At 45.2% G+C, this 19,258-nt stretch overlaps 1 protein-coding gene across 1 annotated transcript in view; it reads right to left on the bottom strand.

The window, feature by feature from the left end:
* The window catches only part of PDIA3 (protein disulfide isomerase family A member 3), a 105,672-nt gene that overhangs the window by 34,176 nt on the left and 52,238 nt on the right, over positions 1-19,258 (bottom strand). Inside the window, exons 6-8 of the mRNA XM_030189641.1 lie at positions 16,962-17,078; positions 9,917-10,042; positions 437-619 (exon numbers count right to left, since the gene is read on the bottom strand). Coding sequence (XP_030045501.1) covers positions 437-619; positions 9,917-10,042; positions 16,962-17,078 — 426 coding nt within the window. The remainder of the gene's footprint in view (positions 1-436; positions 620-9,916; positions 10,043-16,961; positions 17,079-19,258) is intronic.

Below are 19,258 nucleotides of genomic sequence, written 5' to 3'. Positions count from 1 at the left end.
ACTGCCAGTGTGGGATCAGTGAATGCCTGCAGAGATTCACAGATCTTGCCCCCTTTCTGCACAGACTTTTTGTTAAAACTGGAAACCTGTACAGAAGGCCAATGCCATCAACTCCTGCTGTAGCTGCTTTGGGCAAGTAATAGGTGAGGCAGTGGCAATCTGTTATATAGTGTTGTGTGATTAACCATTATAACCGGGCCATATTGAACAACAATATGCAAAGTACTGATGCAGGTCCCTTGTTTCCAGCTACAACAGGTGGTAGAAATGCCATTTCTGAACATTCGTACGATTAACCATTATAACCGGGCCATATTGAACAACAATATGCAAAGTACTGATGCAGGTCCCTTGTTTCCAGCTACAAAAGGTGGTAGAAATGCCATTTCTGAACATTCGTGTTAGAAGCAAAGTAGAGAAAAGGTTCAAAACTCACGAGAATTCCTCCTGCATGACAAACTTTTCTCCTTTAGCAGTCCGAATTGCAACAACAGGAACATCACCAGTGCTTCCATCCAAACCAAAATCAGAAAGTTCATGACCAAAGGTTTTTCGGCTAGCAACAGCAAAATCGAGTTTCTTTCCAGCATCCAGAAAACTTTTTGCCACCTTCATCAGCCTGCAGAAGATAAAACAGATCTAAAAAGATATGAAACAGCAGGTTGCGAGAAAAGCTCAATTTCCAGAAGTTAGTAAATGCTTAAAAAAAAAAACAAAAAAACATCTCAGCTATATTTGCTGTCTTCTCCATTTGAATATAGATGGTTGAGCACGTGCCCATCTTTAATTTTTATTTCTGCATTTGTACCCCACATTTTCCAATCAGGTAGTCTTGTTCAATGTGGCTCAATGTCTGAGCTCATTAATGTGCATAAATGACAGAGGTCCATGTCTTTCTAAAAGCTGCTTAAGCGCGTGTTGTACTTAACTGCAGGACCCCTGCAGCCTTGGCCTTCTGCTGAAAGTGTTCAAAATTTCATTCCCTAATTTAGGCACTTTACCACCAAAAAGTTCTCCTTTTCTTCAAAATTTACACAGAAAAAGGGAGAAATTAGACCTTACCTGCTAATTTAGAGTCCTTCCAGGTCTATCTATGAGTTTAAGCTCTTCCACTAGCAGATAAGATGGGGAACTGGTTTGAGGACACCACCCTATATAGGATCCAATGCAGCCCTCAGTCAGCCAATATTCCCGTATCAAAACACTTCCCAACAAAAGGGTCTGGGATGGTGAAATTTAACCTTACCTGTTAATTTCCTTTCCAGTCCAAACCAGTGGGTTCTCTCTCTCAACCAGCAGATGGAGGAAGAGGACATTTCTGGTGACATCATCAGGATTAAGCGAAGGTGCAATCTGGATTCAGTCAGTATACCTCTCAAGGGCCAAGCCAAAACGAATCCAGATCTTGCATGACTAGTCCTTGATGGAGAACACCTTGAACCCTGGGGAGGAGAGGGCTGCCTACAAGCAGCCAAATCAAGACTATGTGCCACAGACATCTCAGTCAGTCCAGTGCCATCAGAACTGTCAGGAACAGATATCTCCCTGCCCTGGCCCATGATAGGTCAAATACTGTGAAGGATGGTAAGACTTGAGAGCTCCTGTCTGGATAAACTACCTGCCTGATATGAATAAAAAGGCTGTGTAGGACAAACTGGTAAAAAAAAATTATGAGCAACTGAAAAAACAAGGCCTCACAAGTACTGGGCAAGGAGGGAAATGCTAAAGCAGAACCAAAACGTTCTGGCTCCTGCTCCCAAGGGGACTTGTGGTAAAAAATAGTGGCTCCCCTCACACTATCCCCACTGGAAAGATGGCTGGGGGGAGGGGGGAACCACCCCCTGAAGCACTGACTGCAGTCACTCCTCTTATTGGTCAGGCTATCCGAGGCCTGGTGGGCTCAAGGGAAGCAGCACAACACAAAGAACAATCCCTTGACCAAGAATATCCAGCTGTGCACCAGGAGCAATGTTTAACACAATGTGCGGTGCTGTGGCCTTTCTAGCAGAGAACGTGCTGGCTGAAAACAGGAGCTGCACTAGCAGGCTGCCACAGCTTGCTTAATGGACTCCCATAATCCAGCAAGATAGAAAAAGAGAAATAAAGAGGTGACATGCACTCTGCAGTCTATCTTGTGCATTCCATGTGTCTTCTGCAGGCAGCTAAGATTGAAAACTCCAGGAGCCTTCAAGTTGAGAAAAGGGAGGTGGAGTTAACTGTACTGGGCCCACTTGATAACATAACAGTGATCATAAAATGATCAGATTTGATAAGTACACACAGGAAATCCAATCTGCACTTTATCTTGTGCATTCCATGTGTCTTCTGCAGGAGGCTAAGATTAAACACTCCAGCAGCCTTCGAGAAAGGGAGGGGGGAGAACTGTGCTGGGGCCACTTGATAACGGTGATCATTACATGATCAGACTTGATAAGTACACACAGGAAGTCCAGTATGTTAACATTTAATTTTCAAAAAGGAAACACTGATAAAATGAGACCGATGTTAAAAAAAAACAAAAAAAAAAAAAAAAAACTTAAAGGAGCAACTACAAAGGTCACCTGGAAGCCCAGACCACATATATTCCATCTATTTAAAAAAAGGAGGAAGACGGGCCAAATGACAATTATTTTATTTATTGCACTTGTATCCCACATTTTCCCACCTATTTGCAGGGTCAATGTGGCTTACAAAGATCTGTTATGGCATCGCCATAACAGGGTCAATAATACAATTGGTGTTAAAAGAAATTAGAGAGAGCAAGAGGATCTGGTCAAGGAGTTATAGAGTAAGACAGTCTGTTTAGGTGTTGTGTTGTAGTTAGTTATGGGTTCTTGTGGTAGGCCTTGTTAAAGAGAAGTTTTCAGGGCTTTGCGGAAGCTATTTATTTCATTTATCGTTTTTAAGTGAGTTGGTAGTGCATTCCACATCTGCGTACTCATGTAAGAAAACCTGGTCGCGTGTGTTAGTTTGTATTTTAATCCTTTGCAGCTGGGGAAGTGTAGGTTCAGAAAGGTGCGGGAAGATAGTTTAGCATTTCTTGGTGGCAGGTCCACGAGATCTGTCATGTAGGTCGGGGCATCTCCATAGATGATTTTATGGACAATCGTGCAGATCTTAAACGCGGTTAAAAAGAGAGATAAAGGAAGCTATTAGAGCTAAAAACATTCTTCAGATAACGGGAGAAGGAACAGACTGAAGATGATAGGAAACAGCATAAAGCATGGAAAGTCAAAAGCAAAGTGCTGATAAGGAAGGCAAAGAGACTATAAAAAGGAGATTGCGTTGAAGGCAATACATACACAATAAGAACTTTAGGTATATAAGCAGCAAGAATCTGGCAAAGGAATCAGTGAGACTGCTAGATGACTGGGGGTAAAAGGAGCACTCGGGGAAGAGGCCATAGTGGAGAGAATAAATGAATTCAGTGTTTCAGTCTTCACTAAAGAATATGCGAGGGTGATACTGCTACCAAAAATGGTATTCAATGGTAAATTGGAATAACTGAAACAAGTCTACATACCTGGAAGATATAATGGTGCAATTGATGATTAAATAGTAGCAAATCCCCTGGACCAGACCAGACGGTACACATTCCCAGAGTACTGATAAAACTGAATAATTAACTTACAGAGCTACTGTTAGTAATATGCAATTTATCGCTGATGCCAGACAAAAATAGCAGACTATTATAAAGAACAAAATTACTGAACATATACATAGGTATGGATTGATGACACAAAGCCAACATGAATTTAGTCAAAAGGAAATCTTGTCTCACGAATCTGCTACATTTTTTTAAAGGGGTGAACAAATCTCTCTATATAAAACGCACCTCCAACGTTCGAATGAAGCCTCTGTTAGCCAAAAGTGAAGGGGGTGAGATCGCATTGTGTCTGCCCCGCCCACGCGTCAAACGTGATGACGTCGAGGGCGGAGCAATGACACTCATCCAATCGCAACGCTCGGCAGCGAAGCGTCAGGGAAGGAGGCGGCGCTCTCAACGTCTAGCCTTCCCTTCGCTGTGTTCCGCCTTCTTCTGACGTCAAGGATGACGTCAAAAGAAGGCGGAACACAGCGAAGGGAAACCTAGACGTCGGGAGCACCGCCTCCTTCCCTGACGCTTCGCTGCCGGAACCACGGAGGTACATTTAAAAACAAGAAAAAAAAATAAAAACCATGTTGGGGGGAGCGAAGAGGGTGGCCACAAAAGAAAAACAATGGGAGCGGGAGGGCAGGGGAGAAACGACACCATGGATGCGAAGGGGGGGGGGGGGGGGGGGGGGGGGGGAGAAGAGGGCGGCCCAGGCTGGGACATGGGAGAGAGAGGAGCATGGATGCAAGGGGGGGTCATGGAAGGGAGACAGGGGACTTGCTGGAAAAGGATGAATGGAGGCGGCAGGGGACAGAGGAGCATGGATTGGGAGGGCAGGACTCAGGGAGAGAGGGCAATTGCTGGAAAGGGATGAATGGAGGGGGCAGGGGACAGAGGAGCATGGATTGGGAGGGCAGGACTCAGGGAGAGAGGGAAATTGCTGGATAGGGATGAATAGAGGGGACAGATGGGCATGGATGGGCATGGATTGGAAGGGCAGGACTCAGGGAGACGGGAATTGCTGATAGGGATGAATGGAGGGGACAGATGGCCATGGATGGATATGGATTGCAGGGGAGGCCTCAGGCAGAGAGGGGAAATGCTGGATAGGGAAAAATGGAGGGGCCAGGTGACAGATGAGCATGGATGGGCATGGATTGGAAGGGCAGGACTCAGGGAGAGGGGAATTGCTGGATAGGGATGAATGGAGGGCACAGATGGGCATGGATGCATATGGATTGCAGGGCAGGGCTCAGGCAGAGAGGGGAATTGCTGGATAGGGATGAATGGAGGGGCCAGGTGAAAGAGGAGCATGGATTGGAAGGGCAGGACTCAGGGAGAGGGGAATTGCTGGATAGGGATGAATGGAGGGGACAGATGGCCATGGATGGATATGGATTGCAGGGCAGGCCTCAGGCAGAGAGGGGAAATGCTGGATAGGGAAAAATGGAGGGGCCAGGTGACAAAGGAGCATGGATTGGAAGGGCAGGACTCATGGAGAGGGGAATTGCTGGATAGGGATGAATGGAAGGGACAGATGGCCATGGATGCATATGGATTGCAGGGCAGGCCTCAGGGAGACAGCGGAATTGCTGGATAGGGATGAATGGAGGGGCCAGGTGACAGAGGAGCATGGATTGGACTCACACTTTCACTCTGACTCTCAAACACTCACTCTCACATACACTCTCCCAAACACACACACTCCGAGGAAAACCTTGCTAGCGCCCGTTTCATTTGTGTCAGAAACGGGCCTTTTTTACTAGTAAGTATATAAAGGTGAGCTGATTGTCAAATGCCTTTTGAAAATTCAAATACACCAAGTACCTCATGAAATACCCCTGTAGAAATGTATGGGATAGGAGGTAATGTCCTACTGTGGATTAAGAACTGGTTAAAAGATGGAAAACAGTAGGGCTAAATGGACAGTATTCTCAATGGAGAAGGGTAGGTAGTAGGGTTCCCTAGGGGTCTGTGCTGGGACCGCTGCTTTTTAACATTTATAAATTATCTAGAGATTGGAATAACTAGTGAGGTAATTAAATTTGGTGATGACAAAAGTTAAAAGTTGTTAAATCACAAGACAACTGTGAAACATTGCAAGAGGACCTTATAAGATTGGGCATCCAAATGGCATATGACATTTAATGTGAACGAGTGCAAAGTGATGCATGTAGAGGAACCCAAACTATAGCTACATGATGCAAGATTCCACATTAGGAGTCACCAACTAAGAAAAGAATCAATGTGTCATTGTTGACACATTGAAACCCTCTGCTCGGTGTGCAGCAACAGCAGCTAAGAAAGCAAACAATGTTAGGAACCTATTTCCTTTGTATAATTTCCTATATTTTGTCTGTTTACCAAGATGTGGCCTAAATAATTTCCTGTAAGTACTGTATTGTGCTATTTTGAAATTCAATTTAAAAAAAGAATGTTAAGAACTATTAAACTGGGCAGACTTCTACGGTCTATGCCCTGATTGGGACTGAATAGATATGGATGGGCTAGAGTTAAATTTTAAGGGGCTTCAACGTTAGCTTCAGAACTTTTAGTACAACAGTACTGCTGGGCAGATTTCTACTGTCTATGCCCTGAGAATGGCAAGGACAAATCAAACTCAGGTAAACATATAAAGTACACATACCATGTAAAATGTGTATCTTGTTGGGCAGACTGGATGGACCATACAGGTCTTTATCTGCCATCATTTACTATGTTACTATGTATTAGGAAAGGAATGGAGAACACCACAGATAATGCTGCCGTTGTACTGCTCACTCCATAATGCAACTGCACCTCAATACTGCATGCAATTTTGGTCATATCTCGAAAAAGATATAGCAGAATTCGAAAAGATACAGAGAAGGGCGATGAAAATGAAAGGGGATGGAATGACTTCCCTATGATGAAAGGTTAAAGAGCCTAGGACTCTTTAGCTTGGAGAAGAGACAGCTGAGAGGAGATATGTCTATAAAATACCGAATGGAGTGGGAATGGTAAGACATCACTGGTTTACTCTTTCCAAAAATAGAAGGACTAGGGTGCATGCAATGAAGCTCCTAAGCAGTAAATTTAGAACAGAGAAAATCTCCCCACTGAATGTGTAATTAAACCCTGGAATTCATTTGCCAGAGAATGTGGTAAAAGCAGGTAGCTTAGCAGGGTTTAAAAAAGGTTTGGATAATTTCCTAATAGAAAAGCCATTAAGATGAACTTGGGGAAATCCACTATTCTCTAGGATAAGCAGCATAAAAATCTGTTTTACTCTTTTGGTATATTGTCAGGTATACTCTTTTGGTATATTGAGACCAGGATTGGCCACTGGCAGAAACATGATACTGGGCCTGTTCCAGTATGATAAGGCTTAGGTTCTTATCTCAGTCTGGAGATTCCCCAAGGCTCCACTTCAACTTTCTTCCTTTCAATAAAGCACCACCAGATAAATCTGTACCCTCCCCACAACTCAATTGAAACCTGGTCCACTGACCAGTTCAGGAGCTTCACCGAGACCTGCTTGATTCACCTTCGACCATTTACTGGAGAAATGCTAAACACCTGATGTTGCATTCACAGGGTACAGCTTTCGCCTGCCTCCATCTGCTGGTCAATGGGCACAGTCCACAGATCCTGGATGGTCTGGTAAGGATGCTAAGGAAAGACCTGGCTGATAATACACATGGATAGAAACAGATAGAAGCCCAGGATGATGCTCACAAGAGTGATTGCTTTGAAGAGATATAAACTCCTGAAATCATGGGAACTCCATGAAATCACTGGGACCTACCAAGCCACAGAACTTCCAAATTTTGCAGACTTAATTTTTGTTCATGAAAAAAAAGCCAGATCATCAATAGTAGCCACACAAGTATTGAGATAAGATAAAGGGGAATATCTATTAAAGTGACCAGCTGGATATTCATAGAAATAGCCACAGATACCATTGATCTAGAGTTCAATGTAGCCAGAGGGCTAAGGGAGATGAGGATTGAGTCAGAATTGAACTTTGAACGTATACACAAGACAGTGGGGCCAGGAAGTATTCTCATTTTACTTCATTGGATCACCTATCAGGTTGCCAATCATCTCCTAGATTCTCAGCTACACTTGCAGGCTGTAGATAAGAAAGCAGGTCAACCAATTCAAAAGCAACATGTCCAAAGCCACCAGCCATCTTAATGCTATTGAGGTTGATGGCTCACTGATCAAGGCAAGCAAGGCCATTTATGTACTATGAGTAGCAGAAGCCAGACTGCCTACCATATAAGGGATGTTTGTCTTACCAACAAGTCAGATCTTCAAGTGATTTAAACAAATGTAAGTTCAATGAGTCTATAGTGAGTTATCTAAATTAGCTTTAAGGAATCTGACTAGTTTCTTTCAAAGCAAAGGAGCTAGACAGAGTTGGGTTGGACCTTACAGCTGAGATGATTGGGGGGGGGGGGAACCCGTAGCAAAGTTTTTCACCCACAATGAATGTCTTCAAAGGGGGAGATTGCCACGCTGAATTTTCAGGATGATCTGCTGTCCAGTTATGCCAACAGCTTTTATGGTGTTACTACAAGAGCTACAGCTCTAGCAGACAATCTCACCCTATATTCTCAAAAAGGCTGCTTCTGAAATTTAGGAGCTGGGAAATGCCATGAAAAATACGTGCCCAATAAAACTCCACAAAAACAGGACTAAACAGCCAAGGTTGAAGCCAAGGAGGCCTGCTTCAAAAGGACTTGAATCTTTTTGATCTGTAGACTTACAGACCATACACCCCTAGAAATAGGATAGCTGCTTTGCAGGTCACAGCAGCTATTAAGGCATACATTTGGGATCTGAAGATCTCCCTGTTCTCAACCAATAAATAAATAAAAAGATACAGTTTTCCAACGTTTCCTCCCTTGATGTATGTTCCTGGCTAGGGCAAATCACTAAGACCTTACATTTGACAGCCCTGTGGAATGGAAAGGCCGTAAGCGGTTTCTGGGTTCTTTCTGGAGTGGAATAAAATGCCCTCCACAAGAACAGGGTCAGCTCCACTGTGGGAAGTTTGTGAAGGAGAACTCTTCAATGTTTATCAGGGGAGAAATGGCCTTCGCTTCCCAAAGGACCTAAGGGAAATGGAAGGTTCCTTATCTATAGCAATTTCAGAGCTATAAGGAGAGTACATCTATTTGTGGAGGGCATGTTGGGCATGCCCCATCCCAGAGAGTATCCAACTTTCCCTATACCCCAATAATTCTGCTTAATGTACAAAGTCAGTGCATAACCTAAGAATATCAAGTTGCTGATGAGGCGGCTGCTGCTCCACAAGGAGCACTAGCTGACAGACATGTAGAGGGAATGAAGAGCCAAGCAACAAAAAGGTGGCAGGACTCGTGGATCACTGAGGATAATAACTGTTCTCATTGGTACACAATCTGCCATAGTAGCAGGCATCCCATAGGCCTGTCCTTCCCCTCCACAGTGTAAGCTAGCTGCAATCAGATCTCCACAGTCAGGTCTGACATCATCGCAAACAGGCCAAGTGATGCAAAAATGCTGCAAGTTATCAGCTTCCACATCCCCTATAGGCCTGCAGACAGGTTGCAGACTCCCCCATTCTGGCAATGTCACAGCTCTCTTGTTGCCACTTAAGACAGTCAGGCCTTTTTTTTTTTTGTTTGTTTGTTTTAAAGCAGCATCAACTACTGCTATTTTTCTCAGCCTCCTCAAGGGAGGAGAGGACAGAAGGAGGTTTGAAGTGCTGGTTAGACTAAGACCAAGCTAAACAGATTCTCTCCTGAACCAGCCCCCATTCTTTGCTAGAAAATAAGATCTGGGAGCCCACTGATACCTGCTCAATCAGGTCACAAGCAGGACTGAAGCCAGGAGTCCAGAAGGGACAGCCTAAGCTGGTTGTCCTGGGGAGCCAGGATCATACTTTATTCGTGAAAATAGCAAGACAACTTGCCATCCTGGAAGCTTAAACAGGACTCTACTCTCAGAAAGGAGGGCTATGAGAGCACTGCCTGGCAGCCTAGAAATCATGCTACATCAGTCCAGCACTTGCCACTATCTGCTGGAGACAAAATAAGCAAGCACTTCATCTGCGCCAATTCTTTTGGCACTGCCATAGAAATGCTAATGCCTTGCTAAAAAGGTTATAAAAATTGTTTACAATTTTTTTTAAATATGCAGGCTAGCAAGAACAAATTTTTAATTTTTAAGAGTGTGCTCGTCCCTCCTAATGTACTTGGGTAAACTCCAGAACTACACAACACTTCTACTCTAACAGCAAAAAATTGGTTTTACTCGGAGCACATCAGAATCTGCCTTCACAACTCTCACCTGTTCCGCCAGTAGTTAGAGCCTTTAGGATTCTTCTCATAGTCCACATCATAGTAAGCCACAAGAATGTCTTTCCCTTGGATCAAATCTTTATTATCCTCTGTTAGGTGTGGGCAGATCCCAAAACTGAAAGAGAACATGAACTGAATGAAGTTACCACCACTGATTTGACTCTTCTGGGATATGGCAAATGTTGATTTTTCTAACATGCTGTAAAAATATTGAGCTTAACTTATATGCTGACTCTACTTGAGAAACACTGGTAGATCAATGTACTAACCCATTAAATGTTGAAAGTTAACAAGTTTCTGCAGCATTTAGTTGAGGTAAATGAATTATAGCACTGTTGGGAAGGCATGTAAATAAAATTTAAAATGTTATCCCCTGTGTACATGGCTTTAGAGAAGCTGCTGGCTCCATGTCAGATCCTCCCATCTCCAGGAAAGTGGTTCTCAACCCAGTCCTCAGGACACACCTACTCAGTCAGCTTTTCAGAATACCCATAATGAATATGCATGAGAATCTGCATATGAGGCAAGTTTCTCTCAAACATATTCTTTCTGGATATCCCAAAAACCTGACTGGCTATGTCCTGAGAACTGAATTAAAAACCCTTGCTTCAGAGGTTGGGGGGTGGGGGGGGGGGGGGGGTCACAACATTCACTTCCCCAACCTATGGCTTAAAATTTGGAAAAAAAAATCCAGTTACCTATTAAGCCCTGTCCCCACCTTGCTGCAAGCCATACCCACTTTAGACACTGTACACCCCAGCTCTGCCTTACCCCTAAGCGTGGTCAACCCAACAGGCGATATGAGCAATCCCAACTTGTTCCTCTTCCTACTGGATTGATCATTTTGAAGTAGAGGCAAGGTGAGAGGGGAAAGGATGGGACTTATCACATGACCTGGATTTTAAACTTTGGTCCCTGGCCTTTGTTTGGGGGAGGGGGGAGGAGAAGGGGCAGGCTTTAAGTGGGCACTGATCCACCAGAGGTCTAAAAATCCCACCTGGTAATGGGAGGAGCCAAGCCCTGACACTGAACCAACATATTTTAGCCACTGGAGTGGAGGAGTAGCCTAATGTTAATGCAGCAACCTGAGAACCAGGCAAAACTGATTTAATTCCCACTGCAGCTTCTTGCGACTGGGCAAGTCACAACCCTCCATCGCCCCAAGTACAAATTAAGTACCTGTATATAATATGTAAACCGCTTTGACTATAACCACAGAAAGGCAGTATATCAAATTCCATCCCCTTTAAGTCACTGTAGGAAGCCAGCCTTTTCTTTGGTGGGGGAGTTGGGGTGGGGGGAGGAGATGGGAAGAGAGTATGCTGGAAAGATAACTGCACCTTTATATGTTCACCAACACTGAATTTACATATACTCTCACACTGACATGCAAAGATTTACTATTAAATAGTAGTTTCCAATAACTTATGAAGTCTACTTTAAGTCACTTCACACTATAGTATTTTATTATACACCTTTATGAAGAGATTCACCCAAGGTAGTGTACAGTAGATACCAGCTTCTAGGTCAGACCTAGAAAATGAAGATACATACCTGTAGCAGGTATTCTCAGAGGACAGCAGGCTGATTATTCTCAAAATTGGGTCATCGTCCGCGACGGCCCAGGAGACCGGCAAACATTAAAAAGCAAGCAGTCTCTCGAATGCTCCGTTGCGCGGGAGAGCACACTGCGCGTGAGCGAACGGCTTCCCGCCTGACATGAGCGTGAGTCCCCCAGTTTAATAAAAAGCAAAACAGAAAGTAGAACAAGGGGAGGAGGGGGGGTTTGTGAGAATAATCAGCCTGCTGGCCTCTGAGAATACCTGCTACAGGTATGTATCTTCATTTTCTCCAAGGACAAGCAGGCTGATTATTGTCACAATTGGGAGTGAGCTCCCAGGCTCACTCAAAACAACAAACAATGGTCAATTGGGCTTCACAACGGCGAGGACATAACAGACTGACCTGAAAATAATTTTTTTTTTTTTTTTTGTTACATTTGTACCCCGCGCTTTCCCACTCATGGCAGGCTCAATGCAGCGGGCAATGGAGGGTTAAGTGACTTGCCCAGAGTCACAAGGAGCTGCCTGTGCCGGGAATCAAACTCAGTTCCTCAGTTCCCCAGGACCAAAGTCCACCACCCTAACCACTAGGCCACTCCTCCACAACTACGTGAGAGTGCAGCCTGGAACAGAACAGAAATGGGCCTAGGAGAGTGGAGTTGGATTCTAAACCCTGAACAGATTCTGCAGCACCGCCTGCCTCATCGGCTATCCTGCTGAAGGCAGTAGTGAGATGTGAATGTGTGGACAGATGACCACGTTGCAGCCTTGCAAATCTCTTCAATGGAGGCTGACTTCAAGTGAGCCACTGACGCTGCCATGGCTCTAACACATTATGAGCTGTGATATGGCCCTCCAGAGTTAGCCCAGCTTAGGTGCAAGTGAAGGAAATGCAATCCACTAGCCAATTAGAGATGGTGTGTTTTCTGATGGCGACTCTCCTCCTTTGGGGTTAAAAGAAACAAACAGCTGGGCGGACTGTCTATAGGGCTTTGTCCATTCCACGTAAAAAGGCCAATGCTCTCTTACAGTACGAGGTGTGCAACTTGTCTTCACCAGGGCAGGTATGAGGACAGGGAAAAATGTTGACAAGACAACTGACTGGTTCAGATGGAACTCCGACACCACCTTCGGCAAGAACTTAGGGTGAGTGTGGAGGACTACTCTGTTATGATAAAACTTGATATAAGATGCGTGGACTACCAGGGCCTGAAGCTCACTGACTCTACGAGCTGAAGTAACAGCCACCAAGAAAATGACCTTCCAGGTCAAGTACTTCAGATGGCAGGAATTCAGTGGCTCAAAAGGAGGTTTCATCAGCTGGGTGAGAACAACGTTGAGATCCCATGACACTGGTGGAGGTTTGACAGGGGGCTTTGACAAAAGCAAACCTCTCATAAAGTGAACAACTAAAGGCTGTCCAGAGATAGGCTTACCCTCTACACGACGATAAGCACTAATTGCACTAAGGTGAACTCTAATGGAGTTAGTTTTAAGACCAGACTCTGATAAGTGTAGAAGGTATTCAAGCAGGGACCGTGTAGGACAAGAAAAAGGATCAAGGGCCTTGCTGTCACACCAGATGGCAAACTTCCTCCATTTGAAAGAATAACACTTTTTCGTGGAATCTTTCCTGGAAGCAAGACTCGGGAGACACCCTCTGAAAGACCTAAAGAGGCAAAGCTCTCAACATCCAGGCCGTGAGAGCCAGAGACTGGAGGTTGGGATGTAGAAGCAACCCCTCGTTCTGGGAGATGAGGGTCGGAAAACACTCCAATCTCCACGGTTCATCGAAGGACAACTCCAGAAGAAGAGGGCACCAGATCTGACAAGGCCAGAAAGGCACAATCAGAATCATGGTTCCGCGGTCTTGCTTGAGTTTCAGCGAAGTCTTCCCTACTAGAGGTATGGGAGGATACGCATACAGAAGGCCTGTCCCCCAATGTAGGAGAAAGGCATCTGACACTAGTCTGTCGTGAGCCTAAAGTCTGGAACAGAATTGAGTAACTGTGATTGAACTGAGTGGCAAAAAGGTCCACTCTCGGAAGATCTTCTGGACAACATCCATGTTCAGTGACAACTTGTGAGGTTGAATGATCCTACTCAACCTGTCGGCCAGACAGTTGTTTACGCTTGCCAGATACGTGGCCTGGAAAAACATGCTGTGACGGCACGCCCAAAGCTACATCTGGACGGCTTCCTGACACAGAGGGTGAGATCCCGTGCCCCCCTGCTTGATGGTGTAATACATAGCAACCTGATTGTCTGTCTGAATTAAAATAATTTGATTGGACAGCTGGTCTCTGAAAGCCTTGAGAGCGTTCCAGACTGCTCCAAATTCCAGGTTGATCTGAAGATCCTTTTCCTGAAAGGACCAAGTTCCCCGAGTGTGAAGTCCATCTACATGAGCTCCCCACCCCAGGAGGGATGCATCTGTCAGCACTTTTTGTGGCTGAGGAATTTGGAATGGACGTCCCAAGGTCAGAACGGATCGAATGGTCCACCACTGAAGGGAACTGCAAAAGTCGGTGGAAAAATGGATCACATCCTCTAGATCCCCTGTGGCCTGGCACCACTGGGAAGCTAGGGTCCACTGAACTGATCTCATATGTAGGCGTGTCATGGAGTCACATGAACTGTGGAAGCCATGTGTCCTAGAAGTCTCAACATCTGTCGAGCTGTGATCTGTTAAGACGCTCGCGCTAAGGGGGACTAGGGCCAAGAGATTGTCTGCCCTTGCATGGGGGAGATAAGCTTGAGACGTCCGTGTTTCCAACAGAGCTCTAATGAACTCCAATTTCTGAACCAGAACAAGGTGGGACTTGGGATAATTGATTACAAACCCCACTTGAACAGTCATCCGCATGGACTGTAGAGCGCCTGCCTCCGAGGTGCTCTTCACCAGCCAATCGCCGAGATAAGGGAACACATGCACTCCCAGTCTGCGTAGCGATGCTGCGACAACTGCCAGGCACTTTGTGAAGACCCTGGGCGCAGACGCAAGGCCAAAGGGCAGTACATAGTACTGAAAGTGCCGAGTTCCCAACCGAAATCAAAGATACTTCCTGTGAGCTGGGAAGATGCGAGTATAGACATCTTTTAAGTCCAGAGAGCACAGCCAATTGTTCTCCTGAATCATGGGAAGAAGGGTGCCCAGGGAAACCATCTTGAACTTTTCTCCGACTAGGAATTTGTTCAGGGACCTTAGGATGGGACGAATCCGCCCTGTTTTCTTTTGCACAAAGAAGTACCTGGAATAGAATCCCAGCCCTTCTTCCCCTGGTGAAACGGGTTCGACCGCATTGGCCTTTAGAAGGGCGAAGAATCCTCTGTAAGTACCTGCTTGTGCTGGGAGCTGAAGGACTGAGCTCCCGGTGGACAATTTGGAGGCATGGATACAGTCGATGCAGGAGGCGCAAGCACCCCTGGAACCGACGCAGACTGGGGCAGTAATCCCTCCAGAAGCTCTGGAAGGGCCCTGATGCGCTCGTCGAGAGCCTCCATCGGAAAAGGCTGCGGGGCCGGTGTAAGAATCTGAGGGGGCTCGAGAGCCAGTACCAAGCTGCCTGAAGACCGACGCATCGGCACCTCCTGTATAGAGGGTGAGCGGTCCTCTCGGTGCCGACGCTTCTCGAGTGCCGAATACCTTGGCTCACCCTAGCTCTCGGTACCATGTCTGGAAGGAGAACGATGACAGTGCTTCTTAGCCTTCGCTTGACGCCTGTCATTGAGACTCCTCGGTACCGAGGACATGGAATCCTCATGCCTCCTCGGGGCCGGGTCCGACGAAGGTCAGTCCTAGAGGGCCTGCATAGCAGTAGGCCTCGAGACAGGTAGAGAGCCACTCGATGCCTCGCTGTTCCCAGCACAATGTGGTCATTCAGCAGCCTTACCTGCGCTCTCGAAGTTGATGCTTCCCTTGACGACGACGACCTCGGTACTGATATCGAAGCAGACGTCGAAGGACTGGACCGATCAGCAAAACGTTTTTCACACTCAGCATCCCGAGCAACTTGGGTCCGTTTCTTCATCAAGACACAGCTTACAGGCAGCTGATCAGGCCTAAGGTACTGGAGACACCACGCGTGGGGTTCGGTACTCGAGATGGTCCGGTTGCACTGAGTACAACGCTTGAAGCTGCTGGGAGTCCTCGATGACATGGACGGAAAAACGGTGGCTGCGAAATTAAAGGAGTCGATTGTGCCAAATAAAGCACAAAGAAAAGAAAACCCGACCGAGCAGCCTAAAAGGCAGCCGCAACGGAAAAAGAAGGAAACTTAAATAGGTGGAAAAAAAAAACAGAAAATAAGGGTAACTTTTTTTTTTTTTTTTATTTGAAGAAAAAATAAAAAAAAGGGAAAGCGGTGAACGCTAGCCTAAGTCTTCTGGGCGAAAACTGAGCACAAGGAAAAAAAAAAAAAGACGTGTTGCTCAAGACGCAGATAAAAGGAAACTGGGGGACTCATGCTCGTGTTGCGGGCGGGAAGCTGTTCACGCATGCATTCTCATGCGCAGAGCGTTCGAGAGACTTCTCTGCTTGCTTTTTAATTTTTGTCAGTCTCCTGGGCCGTCGCAGACAACGACCCAATTGTGACAATAAACAGTCTGCTTGTCCTCGGAGAACAAATATAACAGGTGTGTGTTAACTCTGCATGTTCTAGTAGACTATTTACATACATGTATATTCAATGAAGTAAAGGTATATAGAAAAAGATCATTTACCATTATATGCATCCTTCAAAACAGGAAACAAGGCCTCATGTGGAATCAAGTATACTAGCATTAACTTCAACCTTTGCAACTAATTCCACTGCAGTTTACCTTTCAGTGCTTTTACTGTTTGCACCTATGACCATCAAAGCCCAAGGAACTGACAAGTCGGTTGTACCCTACTGACTGTACATGAACTATTAGTATATTAGACTCTTCTGGGATATGGCAAGTGGTTTGATTTCTTTATACACTATGCTCATGAAAAGGTCTAAGTATCAGAATCCCACAACTTCCAAACTTGGTTTTCTTTGAGATTAACATATAACACCTTAGAAAATGGTCTCTCATAACACTGTGGCATAAGCAAGGAAAAAATTGTGATATTCATTCCATTATGAAGGGAATAATTTATCAGGCAAAATGTGGGGCTATATTCTCATTTACACTTAGGAAGGTTGAACTTGGAAACAGATGCATCCACAGAGAGCAACAGAGGGCAACCACAACTACAAGAGAGACCCCTGGTTAAAGATAACTTTCCACGTTCTGGGCACTCCCAGATAGGACACATTGGGGGGAGAAGGAGGGGGGGACTGGTTGAAGACAGGGTGAAACCAGAAATAAGTATCCATTATTTTGTATGTCTGAATGCAGGATAAAATTTTTATCTCCAAATAACCAGAATTACATTTGTATGTTCCTCATAATTATGATATTAAATGAAATATATCACAGATGGCCTGGTGAAACCATACTTACATGTTCTCTTGAATGAAGTTTTTAATCTTGTTATTGCTCATTTTGCCATCATTATATGAGACAGTGCTATCTTCAAATTTGTTAGCCAAATGTGAAGGACGGAACAGAATGATATCTCTGCAGAAAAGCAAAAATGAGATCAACACTTCCCATTTTTACATTAACCCACAACACAGATAAGTAGTCGATGTCTGGAGGTAAAAAGTATCCATACTCTTACCTCTGTTTCTGGGTTGAGGGTATGTAACTGTAGAGTAGGTTACCATGATCATGTATTAAACATTACAATTGTTTCGATACTTAATGATGATTGCCAATATTTTTAGCTAGCATGGCATAGTTTTACAGTGGTTCAAAGGCAACAGAAGATGATTGTGCAGCCATGTTCCTCTTAACTGTGAAGCATTGAGGTGGAGGGAGTAGAACCATGTGGAGCTGCTGCTGCCGCCTTCTGGTCAAGATGCCGGACTCTACCCAGGAGGTGGTAGCAGAAGTAACCAGGTTCCGATTATACATAGTAAATGACGGCAGAAAAAGACCTGCATGGTCCATCCAGTCTGCCCTACAAGATAAACTCATATGTGCTACTTTTTGCGTATACCTTACCTTGATTTGTGCCTGTCCTTTTCAGGGCACAGACCATGTAAGTCTGCCCAGCACTATCCCCACCTCCCACCACCGGCTCTGGCACCCAATCTCGGCTAAGCTCCTTAGGATCCATTCCTTCTGAACAGGATTCCTTTATGTTTATCCCATGCGTGTTTGAATTTTGTTACCGTTTTCATTTCCACCACCTCCCGCGGGAGGGCATTCCAAGCATCCACTACTCTCTCCGTGAAAAAATACTTCCTGACATTTTTCTTGAGTCTGCCCCCCTTCAATCTAATTTCATGTCCTCTCGTTCTACCACCTTCGCACCTCCGGAAAAGGTTTGTTTGCGGATTAATACTTTACAAATATTTGAACGTCTGTATCATATCACCCCTGTTTCTCCTTTCCTCCAGAGTATACATGTTCAGGTCAGCAAGTCTCTGCTCATACGTCTTGTAACACAAATCCCTTACCATTCTCGTAGCTTTTCTTTGCACCGCTTCAATTCTTTTTACATCCTTCGCAAGGTACGGCCTCCAAAACTGAACAATACTCAAGGTGGGGCCTCACCAACGACTTATACAGGGGCATCAACACCTCCTTTCTTCTGCTGGTCACACCTCTCTCTATACAGCCTAACAACCTTCTAGCTACGGCCACCGCCTTGTCACACTGTTTCGTCGCCTTCACTACTACTACTACTATTTAGCATTTCTATAGCGCTACAAGGCATACGCAGCGCTGTACAAACATAGAAGAAAGACAGTCCCTGCTCAAAGAGCTTACAATCTAATAGACAAAAAATAAATAAAGTAAGCAAATCAAATCAATTAATGTGAACGGGAAGGAAGAGAGGAGGGTAGGTGGATCAGGTCCTCAGATACTATCACCCCAAGATCCCTCTCCCCGTCCGTACCTATCAGATTCTCCCCGCCTAACACATACGTCTCCCGAGGATTTCTATTCCCTAAGTGCATCACTTTGCATTTCTTCGCATTGAATTTTAATTGCCAAACCTTAGACCATTCTTCTAGCTTCCTCAGATCCTTTTTCATGTTTTCCACTCCCTCCCGGGTGTCCACTCTGTTACAGATCTTAGTATCATCCGCAAATAGGCAAACTTTACCTTCTAACCCTTCGGCAATGTCACTCACAAATATATTGAACAGAATCGGTCCCAGCACCGATCCTTGAGGCACACCACTACTCACCTTTCCCTCCTCCGAGCGAATTCCATTCACCACCACCCTCTGGCTTCTGTCTGTCAACCAGTTCCTAATCCAGTTCACCACTTCGGGTCCTATCTTCAGCCCATCCAGTTTATTTAAGAGCCTCCTGTGGGGAACCGTGTCAAAAGCTTTGCTGAAATCTAAGTAGATTACGTCCATAGCTCGTCCCTGATTCAATTCTCCTGTCACCCAAAGAACTCAATGAGATTCGTTTGGCACGATTTCCCTTTGGTAAAACCATGTTGTCTCGGATCTTGCAACTTATTGGCTTCCAGGAAATTCACTATCCTTTCCTTCAGCATCGCTTCCATTACTTTTCCAATAATCGAAGTGAGGCTTACCAGCCTGTAGTTTCCAGCTTCTTCCCTTTCACCACTCTTGTGAAGGACCACCTCCGCCGTTCTCCAATCCCTCGGAACCTCTCCCGTCTGCAAGGATATATTAAAAAAATCTTTAAGAGGACCCACCAGAACCTCT

Source organism: Microcaecilia unicolor, chromosome 1 (assembly GCF_901765095.1).
Source record: "Microcaecilia unicolor chromosome 1, aMicUni1.1, whole genome shotgun sequence".
NCBI classification, from domain to species: domain Eukaryota; kingdom Metazoa; phylum Chordata; class Amphibia; order Gymnophiona; family Siphonopidae; genus Microcaecilia; species Microcaecilia unicolor.
Note: the sequence above shows the minus strand (reverse complement) of the source record. Positions and strands in the feature narration are given on the sequence as shown.